At 43.3% G+C, this 21366-nt stretch overlaps 1 protein-coding gene across 1 annotated transcript in view; it reads right to left on the reverse strand.

The window, feature by feature from the left end:
- Positions 1-21366, reverse strand: part of rngtt (RNA guanylyltransferase and 5'-phosphatase) — a 60339-nt gene that overhangs the window by 38469 nt on the left and 504 nt on the right. The window contains exons 3-11 of the mRNA XM_083689024.1: positions 20265-20374; positions 20066-20169; positions 19845-19933; positions 17607-17682; positions 16455-16710; positions 16017-16126; positions 15553-15654; positions 4727-4862; positions 2840-2911 (exon numbers count right to left, since the gene is read on the reverse strand). Coding sequence (XP_083545150.1) covers positions 2840-2911; positions 4727-4862; positions 15553-15654; positions 16017-16126; positions 16455-16710; positions 17607-17682; positions 19845-19933; positions 20066-20169; positions 20265-20374 — 1055 coding nt within the window. The remainder of the gene's footprint in view (positions 1-2839; positions 2912-4726; positions 4863-15552; positions 15655-16016; positions 16127-16454; positions 16711-17606; positions 17683-19844; positions 19934-20065; positions 20170-20264; positions 20375-21366) is intronic.

The following is a 21366-nucleotide window of genomic DNA, read 5'->3' on the forward strand; positions in this document are numbered from 1 at the left end:
TTAATTCTACAGCTGTCAGACGAAAGAAACTGCACCACAGAAGATTTCCAATGAAGTGTAATAATGGAACTACTATGTAACCCTTTCACCTCTATGTAGAAACTGCAGAGACATCACAACAAAGATTACGGAAAAGTGGCCGCATTTAAAGTTCCCTGACTGAAGGCCAAAGAGTGTGCCCATGGAGTGGCGTGCAGTAGACAAATTATAGTGTTGAAAATCTCACACTTAGAGGTGACTGCAGGGGAGCTAAAGTAGATCCATTAGTGAGATGCGGACGTGGTCCTAGCAGCGGAGTGTGGCCAAGCCCTAGCAACACTATCCTTAGGAGAAGGACTGCTCTGCCATGCCACATACTATCGGCACCAAGTGACTTCTCAGGCAGAAGGGACTGGAGGTGACGTGAGGCGCTACAAGCCTCTAGACCTTACCTCAGCACTACAAATTAGGCCTACAAGAGCATCCATCCCTTCTAAAAAAAAAAAAAAAAAAAAAAAAAAACACTGGTCTGATTTAGTTTTATGCTAAGAACACCATTTACTATTTCAAACCTAGTGAAGTACCTGATGTCAGGGAAAATGTTGAGAGGACGTAGAGGAGAAAAATTGCTAATTTATAATAATGACTTCTAGATAATGACTTCCTATAAAAAAAAAAAAATCAATTAAGACGACACAGCAAGGCTCAATCAGTAAAATAAAGATATAAATATTCAGACAAATCTACAATGACATTCTGACTTTATCACGACAGTGCCCTTCGATTCCTACCCAGTGGGTAGCTGACAGTGACTGACAGTATTTTGTTCGAAGCTGACATGAAACAGGAACTTTCCAGGGAGACAAAAAAGCCTTATTTCATAGCCCACGGCAACAACAGAAATAGAACATCCCTCAGTCTACAGGGTGACAGTTGGGGTCAAACAATTTCATGTTTTTTGGGGGGCAGGGGGCACAAGCGCACAATATGAGAGCTTTGTGCACATTGACTGTAAAGTAATTGTGCCTTTATGATATCCATAAAACAAAACTATAAGAGTGGCAAATCTAAACTTCACTCCTGCACAAACCATGAACTATGATGGGAATAGCCGACCCTAAAAGACTATGGCAAACATGGACCTGAGAGATACATAGGGCTGTGACGGTCATGGAATTTTGGGTGTTGGTTGATTGTCGTGCAAATAATCGTTATAACCGTCATAACGGTAAACGTCATTTTGAGGTTACGTCTAAAACAAAATAAATGAAAAAATAATAATAATATATATATATATATATCGCTATATAATACTTTGATAGACAGATTAGGGGAGCAAAACAATTGTTAATAATCATTGCTTTACACTCCTGCTATTGGGTAAAGTATATTCATATTAAAAAAAAAATATATATATATATTGAAACGGTTATGGCAGACGTTTTTTTTTTCCCCCCATGGTCGTCCACGTATAACTGTGAAAACGACGGTCACCGGGGACCGTCACAGCTCTAATACAACATTAACATTACAATCCACTTGAGCTGTGGTTAGTGTAGCAATTAATGAAAACCCTTGAAATAATTTATGACTGTCTGTGCCCCCTCCTCCGGGACACTAGGCAGGCGGGTGGTGGGTTGGTCCTCCTGCAGGGTCTCAGTGTGGAGCCTTGGTGCCAATGCTGGGATAATGGAGGAGGGCAATCATTGCTGGGTGGGATCAATACAGCAGCGCTTAGTGACGGCTCGAGGAGCCATGCAGCGCTGCTAACCTCTGCAATGCCTCACAGTCAGTCCCCCTTATTGAGCCACTTGTCTATGAGATGTGCTGATCAATGGCCGAGGAAAAACGCACGCACGCACGCACACACACACACACACACACACACACACACACACGACTGGGAGCTGGGGCTTGCCGAATCAGAATCATGCAGGTTCATTCTTCTCTGTGGCTGTGGGTGAATTCATGTGTCAGTAAAAACATTAGCAGTTAATAGCCTTTTTTTTCTTCTGGCTAGCTGTCCCACTAAAACAACATTAGCAATCACTCAAAGCAAAGTGAAAAAGAAGGATATGGACCGATGTATGAATACATAATTAGACGTCCCTGAAATATTTTCCACACTGTGATCTCAGTAGCAATTATCTAACTAATGAACAGCAAATTCATCATTTGTCTTCCTTAAGAAGAATACAGTTGGATGCCACTCAACAATTCATAAATGTCTTCATAAGGTGCATAAAACCAAGTTAAAAAAATAAAAAAATAAATCAAACAAGTGGTTCAGACTACCCTTCCCCCACCCCCCTGTGTATTCATCTACACCACAGAACATTTTAAAATCCTTGCTTATCTTGAGAAATGTCTATGGTGGAATCGCTTTATTTTAATGGTTACGGTAGACAGGCCTGAGACCTGGCATACAGGTTCTTTATGGTCAGGCTTTATTGAGCCCTGCTGGCTAGGCAGAGCTGTGGGGGTCTGGTGGACTGTCCTTTCGTAGCATCCATCAATCTGTCATGCTCCTGCCGCCACAGTGCCAGAGCTAACAATGGAGATAAACACTACAGACTCTTGCAGGACACCCTGCTCTCTCCTCTCCAGGGAGCAGCCACCACCAACCTCACCCTGATTATGGATGCTGCCTGCAGACAGCTACCAGGTACTGACTCACTTCAGACAGCAGAGAGGTCAGCAAGGTCCTGATGGGGGACTGCAGCGTGTTAATAGCCTGGCTGCGGTGGGCTGACCTGCTGCATACTGATTACGATCTCACGGTCTGGCACATGGTCAGAGGTGTTAAGGAATGAAAGGTCCAATCAGAGGCTACTACACCTTCTCGACCGAGCACACTCACGTTGAATTTGATGATGTCGTAGATCAGGTACCGAGGGACAGGCTGGCCGTTCACCTTGTCGATGATCATCTCCTGTGAAAACAAGAGACAGAGGTGTAAAAGAGAGTGTAAGAGAGAGTAAGAGAGAGAAATGTAGATAGGCAACTATTCAAAGAGAGAACCCTTAATCTGTGGTCCAATGACATCCAAGAGGCGAAAACCATAACCACGAGGGGCTGAGCATGCTGGATAGTGTTGGTCAGATGGCAGGGGGTGAGCTTTCACAAAGAGACTGCGCCTCCTGAGGGGTATGGAAGCTTACAACACCGGGTGTGTGGGGGGGGGGAGGGGCGGGGGGTTGAGAAGAACAGCAGGCAGAAATAGAACTACACATTCATTATTCAAAGCCCTCGAGTTGAGAAGCAGGTACATCAGAGCTGTATGAGGAGAAACTGACACATGACTGGGTTTCGCAGCGTAGTTACGTAACAGGGAGGTGTGGGGGTGGGAGAGAGAGAGAGGCAGTATGAATAATACCCCCTTGGGTATCATATCGTAAGCGTCAAGAGCATCGTCTTTCTGACACATTACCTGTAGGCACATTAAGAGGAATATAGCATTGCAGTTATTATGACACAATATCACTCTGAATCTGTGTCCCCTTATGAGTTTTACCTCATATTTTACTCAATATGTAATCCTATGCGAGTGCTGACAAAATAAAGGGGAAATTATTTGCTCAAAGGATGAAAAGCGGTGGTAAACAAAAAGGCATTGTTTAAACTAGCAAAAAAGCTAGCTTTTAGAGAGTTGACAGAGAGTTGGCATCAACACTCCAGCAGAGAGGATTGCCCTTGGGTACGAATGCAGTTGCAGTCGACCTCATGCACAGAGTACATTAGGGAGGGATGTATGAATATGCTATACTGACTAACAGAGCCTCCAACCCATAAGAGCTGAATCTGCACAAGAGTCAACAAAGTCTTAGCACGTAAGGTTCCAGGCAATTAATATATGTCAGACAACTCAGGTCTCTGGGTAAAGTAGTACAGTTCACTGAGAACACACACAGGCAGGCCAGACAGGCTATATTCATTGGTTGTACAGTTCAGACTCTTGAGCACAGCTGGACATCTGCTAGGGCTCACTGAGGGCTTAGTCACAGGCTCTCTGTGGACAGAGAGGGAGCTAGCAGGCTGCCATCAACATAACAACAACAAACAGGATTCAAAAAAGCCCTGATGACAGGCTAAACACATCTGCAGAAGAGACACACTAATGTGTTCCCTTCACAAAGGGGCCTGAACAAAGACACAAAATACACCATCTCAAATCAGTCAGCGAATTACTGGGGAGGAAAAATACACCTGCTTTGCATAAGATTGCTGCAGGCAGAAAATCAAGTCTGTGAGAAAATTGATGAGAGCCAACTCACCTCCTATGACACCTCCCACACACTGGGCTACCATACAAAAACTGGACCCAAAATCTGTATTCAAATCCAGGCTGTGAACAAACGTGCACACGTACTATAAAGGCAGCAATTCCTTTCCCGGTCTTCCATTAGGGAGGGTGATAATGACTCGTGTTTGTGCACCTGCTGCAAGGGAAAGCTGGGACCAGGGTGACTTCCTTCACAAACACTCAGCTGGCATGGCCAGGCCTGTTATTACAGGGTAAGGACAGCCACCAACAGCCTCCAAGCAGCAAGACTACTCGAGCACAATACAATATGGGAACCCTCCCTAATCTGGGGGTCAAGCAGCAGGGCAGCGTGGGTAGGGGTGCAGGGTCAGGGAGAGGACATGAAGCCCAAGCAGAATAAAGAAAGGGGCTTGATGTGGGACTTTCAAAAACACAAAAAAGTCAAGAAGAGAGAGAAAGAATGATAGAAGAAAAAAAACTTACCCCATCTAGTAAAGTGTTGGATAAGTGGACGCGGAGATCTTTCCGGAAAGGGAATTCTAGGTTGGCTATGTGAAAGACTGAGTTGTCTCTGTCAATCATATGCACCTCATTCTTTCCATTGATCAGCATCATGTACCTGTGGGAAATAAAACAAACAGAATTTAAAATCATCATATGATCATCATTTACAAACTTACCACCAACTAACAACACTGTATGCTCTATGTAGCTATATTAAATTAAACTGAATGTTTACCACATCCCTCTTGAGCACATTTTGTTGCTTTTTGGGTGAAAAACAAAGCCAAGCCAGTCTTACAATCCATTATATGCTACAATGCTGCAGAGATTTTTTGGGCTAGATCAGATTTAAAATCAGTAAATAGAATTGAGGTTCTATCAGATAGCAATGCTTGTATAATTTTGAGTCCCATTTATTTATTTTTTCTGCCCCAACCCTCCCCTAACTGAAGGTTATGTGTGCGTGCAATACACACACACACACACACACACACGTCTGAATACTTTCCGAACCCTTCACTTTTTCCACATTTTTATCTTTGTTTTTATAGGGTCTCTGATTTGCATAGGAATCAATTATACACTGTGTGGACCATCTCTCGTGTGAAGAATAGTGGTAGCTGCATCAAGTTATGGGTATGTTTGTCACTGGCATGGACTGGGGAGTTTGTCAAGATCAAGAGAAAATTCTGAAATTTGCTGAGTTGGTAGTCACATCCTATAAAAACAAAGATATTAATTCCAAAATTACATTAACTATTATCCTTGCATTAAGATAGACTCAATTCAACTTATTGAGTGATTTGTTGATGACATTTTTGCATTTTAGCTCATTTTAAGAGTGTCATAGCAAAGGGTCTGAACACTTATGTACTTGAGGTATTTCTGAATTTAAATTTACAGAAATTTACAGAAATTTAAAAAAACATTTAATTTAATCCATTTGAAATTGAGTCTATAACACAACAAAATGTGGAAAAAGTGAAGGGGTCTGAATACTTTCCAAAGGCACTGTATATACACACCCACACATATAGATTTCTTCAGTTCAATAACTTAAAAAAGTTAAACGCAACAGTCCAGTCGGTGTTACAAAGAACATCGATTGATTGAGTATTTTGGGAACACAACCCTCAAACACAAACTTCAAAACCCTGTACTAGCTTCATCCCCTCCTTACAGAAACAGCAACATTAGAATCGAGTACACATAGAGTCTCAAAGAGTCCAAGAGTGTCAAACTAATTATCTCCTCTCTCTTGAAAAACTTGAACGACAAAGTCACAGCAAGGCTCTGTCATCTTGTGATGCTATTTGAGTCCTCCTCAGGTTGTTACATCAACGCAAATGTGCCAGCCTCCGGTTTTAATGGCTCAGGTGGAGATGGCCCTATCTTCAAATAGCATGTGCTACAGCTACGCTCGACGGCGGTTGTTTCTCTGGATTGGAGGAAATTGCTGAAGCACTAATCCTGAATTTGTTCTGGGGCATTTGGAGGTGAGATAAGACTTAGTTTGCATTAAGAAATGCACTTGACTTTCTCCCTACCCCCAGAGTTTAACTTCTGTTTACCGGAATGGCAAGGGTCCACAAAAGCCTTGAGGTTTTGAAACCATGCAAACCTTCTATTCTGCTCAACTGACAATTGAGCATTCCTTGACACTGTATATCTACATTGCAAGGCATCAGCCATCTTGTTGCAGCATATGGGCCTTTTGCACATTCAATATTGTTTCTACCATCATACTTAAATGCAAACTCTCAGGCATTCAGAGGATGCAGCAGTGCTGTTGGTGGGTCACAAATTCAAATCATGCCACTGAAACACACCAGATACCATCCTCCGCTTTGACCTCAGTTTAATTAGAATACAGGAAAGCAATAAAATAGCATGAAAGACAGGATATTGGAGGACAGGCAAAATACAGTGGGGGTATTTTTAAATAGCTGCCAAGCAAATATGACCCCTCTCTTCCTCTGCGCATTAACAGGGATGGTGAGAGAGAGAAGAGGCTGGATAGCTTCTGGAGCATGGTGGAGAGACCCCAGCTCTATCCTCCAGCCTGCCTGTCACACCTCTGTCTGATTACAGCCTGATCCCTCTGTCACCTCCAACAGATGGAGACACAGAGACTCCTTTAATTACATACGTGAACCTCAGGCTCCAACTCCACAGGCACACACTCGTTTTCAGCAGGGGCACTTTGACAGAGCAACAGTGGTGGCTAGCTAGGGAACTAATCAAAAGTTTGTAACTATAGGAGAGATTTGGGACAGGCCTCGATATTTTGCACAGAGAGGGTGGGAGAGTCTCTAGATACTGACTGAGGTAGTGGAAGTCTGAATATCTGGGGTCTAGAGACCTTATTGATATAACCACACAGGTGCAGGATCAGAATCAGTCAGTCTCCTTCCAATGGCTCCCTCCAGTACCTGATCCTAATTGTAAATTGCTGCTCAGACAACCATAACCATCACCGATTCAAGTCCTCAACTGCATAGAAAGAACAAAGAGCAAACAAAGCCGTTTGAACCAACTGCTTGTCTGTTTGTTTAACTGAATCAACAATTCAAGTGAACTGAAACACTATTTGGACTGAGAGGAGCAAACACCCTTAAAATCCTGCTCTGATGGAATGGATGAGTAGTTTCCAAAGGAGACACACACACACACACTTTCTGCCTGACGCAAACTCAAATCCACCCCCCCCCCCCCCCGCCCCCCAAAAAAGACCAGCAACGTGTAATTACAATTGAGAGTTGATGAATGCAATTATGTGCTTGCAGGATGCGGACCTCATCTCTTCATCAATAAATGCCAAGTGTTGTGAAGCAGGATGTTTTGATGAGCAACTCTGTATCAGTTCCTGTTTTATTTCTAAAGGTTAAGTATCCTAATCAACGCATCCTAAAACAGTGGCAAATTAGCTAGCCTCATTACACCACTTTATTACATTAGTGCAATTATGTCACAGAGCTTCCATGCAAACCAAGATATTAACTCAAAGGCAGATTGAGGTCGCAAACTGTGAATCCCTTAAAAAGTGGTGACACATATGTACAGTTCTCCGGGAAAGGGAAAGTCGAGAGGGATGGCAGAGATGGATGAGAGAGCAGTGTTTTACCCGCCGCCAACATTCTGCATTTTCAACAGCATGCGCTATAAGAGAGCTGCAGAAACACTCTGGGTGAGAAAAGTAATCAACTATGGATTAGACATGATTAATTTGCCATCTATACCAGCTGGTTCAGACAGCTCTGGAGGGCTCCCAGGTTCCTGATAGGTGTGGAATGCATTATGATGAGCCCACAGGAACCTGAGAGAAAACTCTTGTTAAAGAGCCATTAAGCCAATGTAAGACAGGCACAGCCAATCAAGACATCCAATGAGCTGTGTGTGTTGGCTCCTCCACTCTCTGGACCAGACCTGGTGGATAATAAGATGCTAAAGAAAGAGTGGTGTGAGTAACAAGCCTCTGCTGTATCTGACTTCCAATGACGGTGCAGATCTGGTGGAGCAGCACTTGGGTCATGGAGGAGGATGGCAGCCAGCGGTGGTTGGTTGTGCTCTTCAACCCTGTGACTGAGGAGTAGTGAGCCACATCTGGTCGCCTTGGGGTCCTCTGCTCCTATGAGGTGTGTCCTGAAAGAATCACTGCTTGCATCTGATGCTAGCCTGACAAAGCCTCAGGATAACAGCGTCCCCGGTGTCCCATAAGTGACGCTCTCTCAAACAAACATGCGCACGCGTGAGTGCGTGCACATCTGTGTTTGCTTTAATCATGTCCTGTCACCTTCTAATCTACGTCCCTCTATTCTCCTTCATTCACTCCATCTCGTGCACTGCTTTGTCACCTACATCTCATTTCGACAATTCACTTCACTGTTTTGATTACATTTCATACAAGTGCAGGTTAGAATTTCATCATGAGGGAAATTGATGGACGTTGACTACATCAGAGAAAATTAAATGCTCCTGCCTCTGATGGAGGTTCTGATGTCTGTTTCAGTACAGTGTCGAACAGCAGTAACTATGGATGCACACATAATTAACAATCCCAGTATCCCACAGCATCAGCATGGAGGGTGAGGGTAGACCATCTCATGTGAGCAAGCTAAACAAAAGCAAACAAATGGAGGGCTTTTAAAAACCGGGCCAGACGTATAATCTCATTCTCAACATTACCCTGAGATGGTTCCAGGTCGTGGAAAGAGGCAGAGTGGCAGTAATAGTCCGCCACAACCAACTCAACTTAAGAGGATCAATACTGGGCGGTGAGCCTGACCCTCCTCTCTCCAGCTCTGCTCTCCATTCCCAGTGCTCAGAGCGAGGAGGCTGAGCACCTAGGCAGTCATTATCTCACAGACAGTGAGATGGAGAGACAGAGATTTAGACAAAGGGATTGTCAAGAAAAGTGAAAGAGATGGGGAGGAGAAAAAAAGACTGATAGGTACTGTGTCCTAGAGTAGAAGACACTATTGAAGTGCGGGCTGGAAATGGGTTAGATCATTTTACAGAACAGTTTTTGAAAAGGTTCTTTGCTCACAACGAGTGTATTGAAGGAGCCGGGGGCTAGAAAGCTGCATCAGTCTGAATGAGATAGTTAGCAAAACATTTCCAAGTAGACTGCAACTTTGAAAAATCTTTGAATGTGACATTATAAAATAGCCTTACAATAGCTTCAATGAACATGAAGACAATATCTCCTCCTGAATAGGGACAATTCCAACACTCCCCCCCCCCCCGTTGGCTTCACTGAATAGAGCCGATGTCTGTGAACATCAAAAGAGGAGTGTCACTATATTTTGTATGAAAAGTGGACAGATGTGTCACCCATCGAGAAGACAATAGTTTTGCAGAGGGCGAAAGTGGTCCCCCTGCAGTCTAATTGGCTAGTTAGCGCCAGCTTCACTGTCAAGTATGTTCTGTAGAGAGCCAAGGAAGACTTGCTGCTGTCTAACTCCCTGAGGGGCCATTCATGATCAAGGATAAGGCACATTTCCCCTACTCTCTGAACTCATCATAACCACGCTGTCTTCTCTTAAAATGGGGCCAAATGATCATGGATCCTGATCATGTACAGTCCCGTTATTCATATTGGCAGAAATCCCTCTCCACCTGCTGTTCCCACCCCTGTGCTTGGTTGCGTTCTGTAAGGCACTGATTTTCCCTCATCTTAGACACCCCCGTCCCTGAGCGCTTTGCTCCTAATGATGCACAGACTGCCATTGTGTCTGGTTTACCAGTGTAGCCCAGAGGCCTGAGTGGCGGCAGCTCCACTCCCTTGGGGACCCGAGTTCAAATCCAGCAGCTTTGCACATCATTAGTGTAGAGTCCACTGGCAGGGCTGATTCTCTGATACCAGTTCAGGGAGAGCATTTTTGACACCATAGTAAGGCCCTTTATGGCTAAGATGTATGACGTAGGATTAAATACTATACCGAACACAGTTATCACAACATTTGTGGATCCAAGGATATTTCTGACGGTATCTCTACCAGTAACTAGATGAGAGCCATCAAGCCTGACAAATACATAGACTAGTACCGTCTAAGAGAGCAAGTAAAGCATTTCTACTCTTTGAAGGGATTCAAACATGCAAGAAGCAACAGCCTCTAAGGAACACAGTGTGTAGTAAACTGCATGATATAATAGATTTGTAATATCTTGAAAATGATTAAAATTAAAAATTCTGGGTTGGGCTGTGCACATATTGTTCAACGAAAGAACCATCTCCTGAACTTGAATCAGACTGATCAACTCAATAAGACATTTGATATCAACTTGATATGACAATAATATATGATCCTTAAACAGACAACATCCGTGTCTAACCCGCCTTCAATAGACAGGAGATAAGCACTTCTTAGACCATCAGTTCTATTGATTACTCATTCTCAGAGAATGACTGCAGCTGTGAGGAGGAGGGAGGAGGGAGGAGGGAGGATAAAAGGAGCTGAGCCACCGGTCCGCTGGTCATCATAGATAAGGATGTTTCTTGCGGCCAGGAGATATCATTGGTCTGAGCTCCGCTTCCCCTCCTCTTCTCCAGCCTGTGGCTCAGGACATGGAACAAATCCGTCTCTGACAGGAGAGCCCTCCCGCCCACCTCCTGACGGCTAAGACCCCAACTCCCTCATCCTCCCCTGTCACTCAGCCACTCCTGTCCAACTCCACTACTCCTCTCCCCACTCTGCCGAACTCCATTCCCCTCATTTCAGAAAGGGGGATGATTCTATCACCTGTAGTACTTTGCTAAACAACAAAACATGAATGATTTAAGTACAAAAACTGATTAGATAACTTGTCTGACAAGTATATTTTATTTATTTATTATATTTATGGATGCAACTAGAACGACTGCCAGATTTGGAAGAGGCTACACAAACAGTAATTTCAGCAATTCTCTTCAATGAGCTGTTGAGAGAGAAAAAGCAGTAAATTCTGCTTACTTTGACTCCAGAGTGACTGTGTGTGTGTGTGTGTGTGTGTGTGTGTGTGTGTGTGTGTGTTAACTTCCTAACAAGCCAGGGAATATGCACAGAGCCAATCTTGCCAGACCACCTTGACTCCAAAGACACACATTTCCAATTGAGACTCCAATTCAAAGTTAAAAAGCTACTCTTTCCAGGCAGTGGAATTTTCAACCACTGAAATAAGAGCTTACGGATAGGGATACAGGCATCATCCATGAGAGCAGAAGATACATTCAGATCACACCGCACCATGGCAATCAGTAAATCTCACTGAAAAAAATACACTTCATTGAAATTGAAATGAATCGTATAGTGCATTTAGGCAGAATTTCACAGTGTAACTGCTCCTCACATTAAGGCTCATATTTCAGAACTGTAACATTTAGGAATCATTGCAACACAGTTCCTGGGATTAATTACAGCGATGGTGGGGAGATTAAAAGCAGAGCTAATCTCATGATGGGGAGCATATGCAGCTCCACTAATGGCTAATGCCATATAACCAAGCAATTGACCCTGCGTGTGTCCACTGCCATCTGTCTGAGCCTTAATGAGGGACTCACAATCCCAGGGATAAGATGAGGTGCTTTTCAGGCTTTATGTGCAGATCAACAGCATTCAGAGTGGAAAGGTTAACAAGAGAGTTTATCTTTTTTCCCCATTACCAATCGTCTTTATTCAGCAGCTGTTTGTTAATCACATCTGACGGACAGTTGACACACGTACACCACTTATGGGTGACCAAACCCATCAAAACTGTGAGAAAAGCAAAGCATACTCTATACGAAAACCAAAGACACCTTCTCTGTCAACCCCCTCACAAATTCACCAAAACCCCAAACACAAATGAAGTAGACAGACATTTGCTGCATGAATGTGACTGAACACGTCCTGCCATTACCACTCGTTGGGCTTTCTAATAGACCTTATTCTCCATCTCAACAAACAAAAGAAAAGAATATTAGGCCAGTGGCAGCACAGAAAGTCCCACAGAGAAAATAGACAATTTCATTTTATTATTTTATGACGAGAAATATCACCCATCCTCCGGTGACAGAACATTGCTCATTACCCACACTCTGTCGCTGTCAAATAACCTGGCAAATCAAAAAACAAAACACAGCCATAATCCCATATGCTCTGCAAGATCCCCAAACCAATGTCATTCATGCGATCCTTCAGCAACCTGAATAGAAATAGAATGATACATAAAGGAACAATGACTGTACTTTGCTGGCCAAAACAGCAAGCTAAACCTCGTAAGTCATTACTGTCAGCTTAGCACAGAGGCAGAAAATCAGAGGCAAAATAGTGAGAAAACCCCATAAGCCATTACTGTCATCTTAGCACAGAGGTTGGAGGGGGCCTAACTGACACATACTCATTTTTTAATCTGTCCAAAGGTTGGGGAGAATATAACGTAACATGAGAGATGGGGATAAACTTTAGAAGAAGCTGACGTCACCAGGTGGCATTTGCTGTGTACAAGTTGAACACAGCGGGGTACTGCTTTTGATATCGACCAGGCGCTGGAGGTATCACTCTTTTGAGTTGCTAATGATGAGCCCCTATTGGATTACTGGGGGGATTCACAGTGCTGCCAGTCCCACCCACACTACAAAAGACTAGTCAGCAGCTGCTTTTAACGCCCCACAAAATGATTCACTCTTCCTTTTGATTCGAAATTCCCTTAAGCTCTCTCTTACCTGCAGAGCCACAAACGCAGAAGACGTTGTGCACGTAATAGAGGTAACATCCAATTGAATTTCACTTCTTGAACACAATTCTATAATGGTGTGCTGTCAGTAGTAGCTTGGTGGAACATTTCCTCAAAGGAAATAAGCACTGATAACAGTTAGGATTGGGTTCAGCTGTAGGTTTTTTGAGCTGCAAAATCTAAATTTTTTATCTGTCTGTCCGGATGTCTGTTTGTCTGTCTTCTGTAAAAGTGTTCTAGAAAAACTGAAATATAACAACAAGCGAAGCTGCAGTTATATGAGGTAATTTCATAAAGATGAAAAAACATTAACTTCAAAGGCACATTTCAAAGAAAGCATATCTGGAGGCCACATCTGCTGACAAATACAGCGGTAACAAAAGAAACATAAAAACAAGAAAGCCTGCGCAAAGGTAGAGTGAACCTACCTTTTTTTCCGTAAAGCAATTTAAGATGTTCCTGCAGCTGGAAGGCTTACATACAATAAGTATGAGATATCAAGTTAAGGGCCAACGTGGCCCGAGAGATTAGAAGATCTGAGAAAAGGAGATTGGTAGTATGGGCTCTCGTCTTTGAGGAAATGTAAGATAAGGTAAGGTTAGGTCAAATATATTCAGGTGGGCTGCTACAACAAACAGGGTGTCATCCCCCACACTGCATTTCAGTCAATAAGCATCATTGCTTCAATATCACCAAAAATGGCAAACCATGTTACTGGTGTAGCAGTGAATCCTCTGAGAAGATGTCTGATCAGCTGTGATGGGCTCAATCATCCCAGTGGAGATCAAGAACAGTACACCACCAGTCTCTGGGAAACCTGCATTTATTCTATGATCCCTCCTTCCCAATGCTTTTTCCTTCCTATCATTCCTACTCCTTTCCAACTGGGCATACACTGTTATACAACTGGGGCCTGCTCATGCTACTCAATCATGCACAAATACACCGACGATTGATATTTCAAAAACTACAGAACAATAATAAGAGCATTTATCACTGACCTAACCCACAATATTAGATACGACGTAACATAGAAAACACAAAATTTTTCTTCAAATAGAGGGGGCGAATTTCATGAGGTGTGAAATGGGGGGTTCCAAGTGAAAAAGGTTGGGAACCCCTACTCTAAATGACCTGCTAGAGGTGGCATGAATTCTGTAAAATTGCATAGAAATGCAGGAAACAAGCTCTAAATTAAAATCAAATCTACGCCCATGCTTATGTTGTTTTAGAAAACTGCTATTATTTCAAAATGAAACAATGATGATATTAGTTAGATGGAAGCTTTGAATCATGTATGAGTTAATTTTATTGTCGGCAATTCGTAGTAAATGATTGCTAAAAAAATGTGTGGCCCCCTGACCGACTGATTGGGCGAAAAATGATCCCACGCTTAAAGTAACTGAAGTGTATTAAAGTGACAAGAAGATGGAAGAATGCTGTGGTGTTTTGAAGACAGAAGACTGGCCGTGGGCGGCAGACCTGGGCCCACTCTCAGAAGATAACGAGCAACTCTCATTCATCTGAACACAAGGAGCCCCATCTCAACTCTGGATACATCAATCTGGTGTAAACACAGCCTGCTATGAGCCCTAATGTCATGTAAGGGAGAGTGACAAGGACAGATGGAGGGCCATCTGTAATGACTGAAGTAGTTGGCTGAAAATTATCTTGGTGAACCTTATCCTTAACTTTGGTGGGAGGGTTAGGGTTAGCTTTCAGAAAGTTTTGTAGCACTAGGATCATCGTTAGTCCAGGCAATAGGCGTAAAGATAACCTACCAAGCTTTCGAGAAACTCACTCCAGATACTGATGATTGGTGAATAAGGAGAACTAAATGGAAACATTAGTCCCATCTTCGTCTGGTGCCAGGTTCCTACTCTTCGAGCGTCACTTTTACAGGAAATTAAAGCACTGATATGTAAGTTTCTGCAAATTGACTGCCTTCATGAAATATTCACCGATGCATCAAGAGAGATAATGTTTCATGGCATACCACCAGAATACTAACACTCCTTCCCCACAATGTGAGCCTCCGAGGTAAGAGAGGCAGCTTCACACAGAAACGATAGGGAAGAAGGTCAGCTGTGTCCAAAAACGTATTTCAGTCTGGAAGATATGGAAGAAAGGTCCCCCCTGGCTATTCCTCTGGCAGCTTCGCCCTGTGATAGCATCTCTCTCCTCACAACCTAGCATTACTAATCGAACACTATTAGAAGCCATGAGGGCAGAACAGGAGCAGTGTTTGTATTCAGCTCACAGTCTTGACTAATAGGCATGGAAAATGAACTAGTGGTCCAGAGCAAATGAAGCTAGGGGCTCAGTGCACAGATGCTTTCATACAGAGGCTTGTTCTGACCCAAATCTCCCTGCATGCTGAGGGGGCTAAAGAACAGGAAGAGAGGCCCAGCTGCTTCCATTAGAGGGGTAAAGTGGCTCAGTAGCTACATCCACTGCACGTGTAGCATACATAGTACACTTCAGGTGCTGTAGGGTAATTTCAGTGGTATGAAAAAATAATAAAACATTAATTAAAAAAATAAAATAAAGCCTGTTGAGATGTGTTATTGGAGGAGGCAGGGGGGCATTGTTAGACGATGGACTCAACTCACCGTGTGCCATCAGCCTTCCAGCTGACCTTGTAAGCTTTCTGCTCCAGAAATCGAAGGTTCCGTCTGTCCATGGACACAGGCTGAGCACCAGGAAACCCAGACCTAAAATGGGTGTGTGTACACACACACACACAACTTTTCATCAAGTCCTTGTGAAAACAATAAAGATGAGAAATCCAGGTGGTTTAATAACCTGCTCTGTCTTATAGGAAATACAATGAAGCTGCAGAGCTGGAACTGCTCAATCTCAAATCCCTTGTAAACACTTCAACAGCTGCAGTTTATTTCACTGTAGAAATAACAATCTATTTTCAACTCTGATGCCTCTTGACAGTGTAGAGTTACAAAAAAATAAGTAAAGAGTGAGTCACACACACATCTCAAAGTATAGTGATAGCAGAGGGATAAGGGAGGGAAGGAGGAAGGGGGGGAGAGAGAGAGAGAAAGAGAGAGAAACTCTGCACCTTTCCCACTCCGCAAACTCCTGACACTTCCGTTGGATCTCGCCCAGTTTGGGTTGTGTGGTAACCTGTGTGACGCCTTTCACTGTGACCCCCTCCAGGAATATAGCACCCTGGGAGAAAAACAACATACAGCAGATTTTGACGAGGGTGTTTGTGAGGAAAAAAACATTCACAGCCTCCTACACAAACACACTCCATCTTATGTCACCTGCATCTTATCATGATCTCTCCTCTAGTGGTTTAACAAGTTAGTTCTAGTTGAATCACTTCAGAGGAGCCTCCTCCAGGACCGAACCCAAGAGGCCTATGATGTACATTGTGAGAGTATTTTTCCTACATTCTCTACTACATGAGCCCCATGTCATGTGGAGCAGAACCAATGGAAACAGTTTATTTTCTACTTTAGAGTCCATTATTCCCCAGTGCTCTGGGTCTCACCAGTTTTAGTCTCTCCTTCTTCCGTTTCCCAGGCGCTGACCCAGAGGAGCTGGGGCCAGAGCCAGACTCCTGGCCAATCACATTCCCGTCATCATCCACATCCCCATCGTCATCGTCAAAGCACCACTCGGGCAACGCAGGGGCAGGAGGCGCGTCCTCCACATCTCCATAGCGACGGAAAAGCTCCTTGAGGTAGTCGCCTTTGTAGATCCCAGGAGCACGGGCTTGGGCAAATGCTGCAACAGCTGCCTCGACACTGACCAAAATGAGGAGAGAGAGACAGAGGAACATCCAGCATGAGACCCTCTGGCCTCTTTGGAGCACATCAAACACCAGATACTATCTCGAAACATGATTGGCCAGTGAGGTCTTATATTGGACCATACCCTCTCAGTTCATCAGTTGTCATCTGATTGATGACCAACTTGTTTCTTATCGGATCCCTGTCATGCTTTGTGAGGAAAGTTGCAGTTATCTAATGCCTGCTGCTGTTTTCATGGCTGACAGTGTGTGGGAAAGGAAAGAAAGACCACATGTGATATATTCATCCAGATGAAATCCTAACTGATGCAAATCTCAGGCTCTCTCTAAATCTATGGTGTGCATTGGGATTATTAAAACAGAGGAAACAGGGGGAGGGGAAGGGTTCATCCTGTTTATACGGCCAAACTGAGCCCCCAAGGGAACCCACACAGATTCTACTAACCTTTCCCAAAATCCATTTACAGATTCCACATCTGCCTAAAGACACATGCATCCCTGCTCAGCTCATGTAAATTATTCAGCACCTCTGGAGCCGGATGTGGACTACTGTTCACTCTTCACCAGTAACAGAGGCTCTTTCCCAAGCTTTATTGATACTGACAGCCTCCCTTGTCATGACATCACACATATAGAACTCATCTACTGCAGCGCTAACTGCAGCACTAACTGCAGCGACAACTGCAGCATGACACCACCCTTTCATGGGCCTGGAGGGGCCGTCTTGAACAAGGAGCAGTGATGCAAACCACTTTGGGAACAGTGTCGTGGTCAATGTTCAAATACATCAAGTGATTTGCCAGTGTGTGAGGGACAAACACCAGTGTGTGACTGTGACAAACACTCTCCCAGGGCTGTGATCGATTCGGGGGGAGGGGGGTAAGGCTTTACCTCCAGTCCAACTTCTCCACCAGATATGCACAGATCAGAAAGCCTGTTCGATTGAAGCCGTGTGTGCAGTGGACACCTGTGGGAAAACAAACAGAGCCAGTGACCACAGATGTCAGTAGTGGTGTGTGTGTGTGTGTGTGTGTGTGTGTGCGTGTTCTATTCAATCAAATGCAAAGTAGGCACTCTAATAGCCGTGTAACTTTGCTACTATCACATTAGATGCTTCCTCCTGCAAAATCAATACCATCACTCCTCTATGATGAGGTGGAGGTGATGTCCTGTGCATATAAGGTGTGGGGTTCTGACAGCCATAAAACTGTCTCATGGGCGATGCTTCTCCTGCACGGAAGCCTCATGTTTAAAAGCACTTCCTCAGCATTGTCTGTTTGACACATGGTGTCTGGAAGCACACAGTCCAGGCCAAGAGGTAACACAGAGGGCAGGGTGGAGGAGGGACCAGGTATGTAACATGGCACATGGGGATTTGGTTGATGTTTGCTCTCCTCTTTTTTCCAAGGGAATGAGAATAGGAGCAAACAAAATCTTCACTCCCCTTCACATTTTCATTGCAGAGGCTTTATTGGGATTCAGGGGTTGGAAGAACACCAGGCTTGATAGCTTCCCCTCTGATGGACCAAAGCTGGACTATAGTAGACTAATGTAGCTAGTCTAATAACCACCCTGCAGCAATCAGACAGGACAAGATGTCTGTTTTCCAACACTATTAGAGATGGGGGTGATGGGGTTAGATTACCCAACATAGCAATCAATGAGTGGCCGAGGAGAGGACATCTGTATAATGGAATTCATATATACGGCCCTGAGGCCGAACTTTCGTTTACAACACTGCGCAGAATGGCGAGCAGTCTGCAGACAGGTGGCTCTGGGCTGCTCTGCCCGGGGCCACGACAGAGTATTACAGAGCCCCCTGCTGTCCTCTGAATGTAAACACACCTCTGGTAGCTATGGCTGGCACAACTGAAACATCATATTAATTGTGTGGCAAGTTAGCAATGTCTGCTTATGACAGTGATATTTCAAGTAGCATGTATGTATGCACATATTTCAAACTCCTGCTAGGCGTTCAAGAAGATACAAAAAAGCATTACAGACCTGGTGCTATCTAAATACAGAATACAGGTGTAGAAGATAACATGCTGTTATTCTTCAGGACTGCAATATTGTGGTATTGATTTATTTTCCCTCATGCTTTTCTCGCAGCAGGATGGAGAGTACTGTTGTCGTTCTAGAATCCCATGGTTTGAGCTTCATTCAGGCAAGAGTAGATGCATAGCCCAGAATAGAATAGCCCACACATACACCGGTACTACTGTGATCTTGCCTAATTATGGCAACCAAATGTTTTGATCAATATATTTGCTTATAATGGGTGCAAATTAGTAAGCTTTCTGTTTTGAATGTCTCACACCTCTTAACATCACCACCTATGTGCCTGGGGACCGTTCTATAGGAATGCTGCAGATGTAATCACTTAAGCATATTTTCCAAAACAGACTGGTATAAACAAAAGGCATTAAAGCAGGCCGAAGACTAGAAAGTGGGGCATTCTGGCCACTATTGATAAAAGATGAGAACTTGTCAGTTGTGATATTTTGGCTCCCCCTACTGTACCACTGGATAAGTCATGGGCTCCCTGCCATATGGTATTTTCTATTTTACTTCAGACAGGGAGCTATACAGAACAGAGCCACCCAATTACACCAAATGTAAATGTATTTCCATTTTTATGAAATAATGATTAACCAACATAATACTGAACAGAATAAGGTGCATAATTTTCATTGAGCCAGGAGACATAAGTAACATGAGTCAAGTTATTTCATACAGGCTTGCTTAGGTATATTTGGTGGTTATATTTTGAAGTAAGCTATGCATTAAGTCATGTTATTCATTTTCATAAGAAATATTTAGAACTTTTATTATTAAGAAAAAAGATATAGTGTCAAATACCATCATACATCAAATGTGTGGAAACCGTGATATTTAGACCATATCGCCCAGGCCCAAAGGTAGCCTGGATACAAGTGAGCGTGCTTCAGCAAAGGCCAGCTAAGCATAACCAAATGACAGGGACTTAGAAAGATCATGACATGCAATCAGACTTAAGGGGACAATGAAAATGTGTTTCAGTGTCTACAAAACTTCAGACCATGGGAAAAATATTTAAAAAATACATAGCACAAGTAATGAAAAAATAGCCATACAGCAGCACCTTACCTATCAATTCAGTGGGAGTCTTCTCCATGAAATGCTCACATAATCTGATGAACATGTCAGTGGTTTCTGTTGAAGGACATTCTCCGTGGCTAAACAGGGAACACACAGCAAATTATCAAAATATAAAATACCCTGCCAAATCAACCAACAATGTCATAACAACTTTTAACTGGTGCCAAGTGTCAGATGGGTTTCTAACAAGACTTTTAATTCATACATACCCTTTGCACTGAAGCTTCACATATTTAATGCCCTCTTTCTCGATCTCATTGCGGTCATAAAAGCGGGTAGTGTTTGTTAAATCAACAAGCAAGCCCATTTTCACCTAGAAAAGACATTTAATTAGACTGTCATGTACATCTCATAAGCATTTATTGCATGTTTACAAGTTATTACATGTTGATCTTGGAGAAGACATACCTTGAGACTCTTTAAATAGTTGGATAGCATGCTTGGATGAAACCTGTTCTCCTCTGACACTTTGTCATCATACTTGGGGCCCAACATAGTTTTCATCGGCAGGAATTTCGCTGAAGAGACAAGACAGGCTTATTAGGTGAAATCAACAGTTCACCAATTCAGGACAGGACAGGACAGCACAGATCTACTATGGGTTCATGAACCTACAGTGTTCATTTATCTTTTCTTCCTGTATCAGGGTTGTGATCATGGTTTAGGACTTTGAAATTGTGATGCACCAATTAATGGTGCATCAAGAGGATAACCCTAACCCCACAAAAGCAGAAACTCCTAACTAATCAGGGAAAAGACATCGCAGCTGTTGAGTATCATTTTACATGACAAGCTTGTACAGGAAGGCCCAGCATTCTTTCCAGCGATGGCAAGTGACGTTTCACGTAATCAGCCAAAATAGCCAGCTAAGCTGATATAGCATCTCTTACCACTATATATATTTAAGTCATTGTATATCACACGTAGACTACTACTGGGTTAACTTTCCATTTAGAGTTATACTTGTAGCTATAACACGGCAACAACAACAAACTGAAAAGCTAGCTGCAGGTTTGTTTGGACACGTGATGCAAAGCAATACTTGACAGCTGCGCCACGCGATGTTTGCGTCTTGCACGCTGAAATAACATGGTGAAAACGTTCACTTCAAGGGGCTTATTAATAAGTGATATTGAGGGATTCTATTTACTGAGGAATTTTTGAACGTCACATTAACACACCTGTTATTTGAGGACATGGAACGTTTTCGTTCCAGGGATTAGTCATACCCCTAGTGCGCCACAGGGGTCAGTATAACTGCTGGAATAGGACGCTTCGATTTTTGGAACGTTACACATGAAATTAATGGTTCCCGTGCATTAAAAAAAAATACATGTTCTTCTCTACCATTGAGGTCTTCTGATTAGTACGAAATACCTGAATGTAACATTTACACAACCGAAAGCATTACAGACAGAAATCGGAATAGCTACGTAAACTTCAAAACATGGAACGCTTTCGTTACAGGGATTAGTCAGACCCACAAGAGGTAGCTAGATAGCTGCTACGC

Source organism: Argentina silus (genome assembly GCF_951799395.1).
Source record: "Argentina silus genome assembly, chromosome: 17".
Classification (NCBI taxonomy): domain Eukaryota; kingdom Metazoa; phylum Chordata; class Actinopteri; order Argentiniformes; family Argentinidae; genus Argentina; species Argentina silus.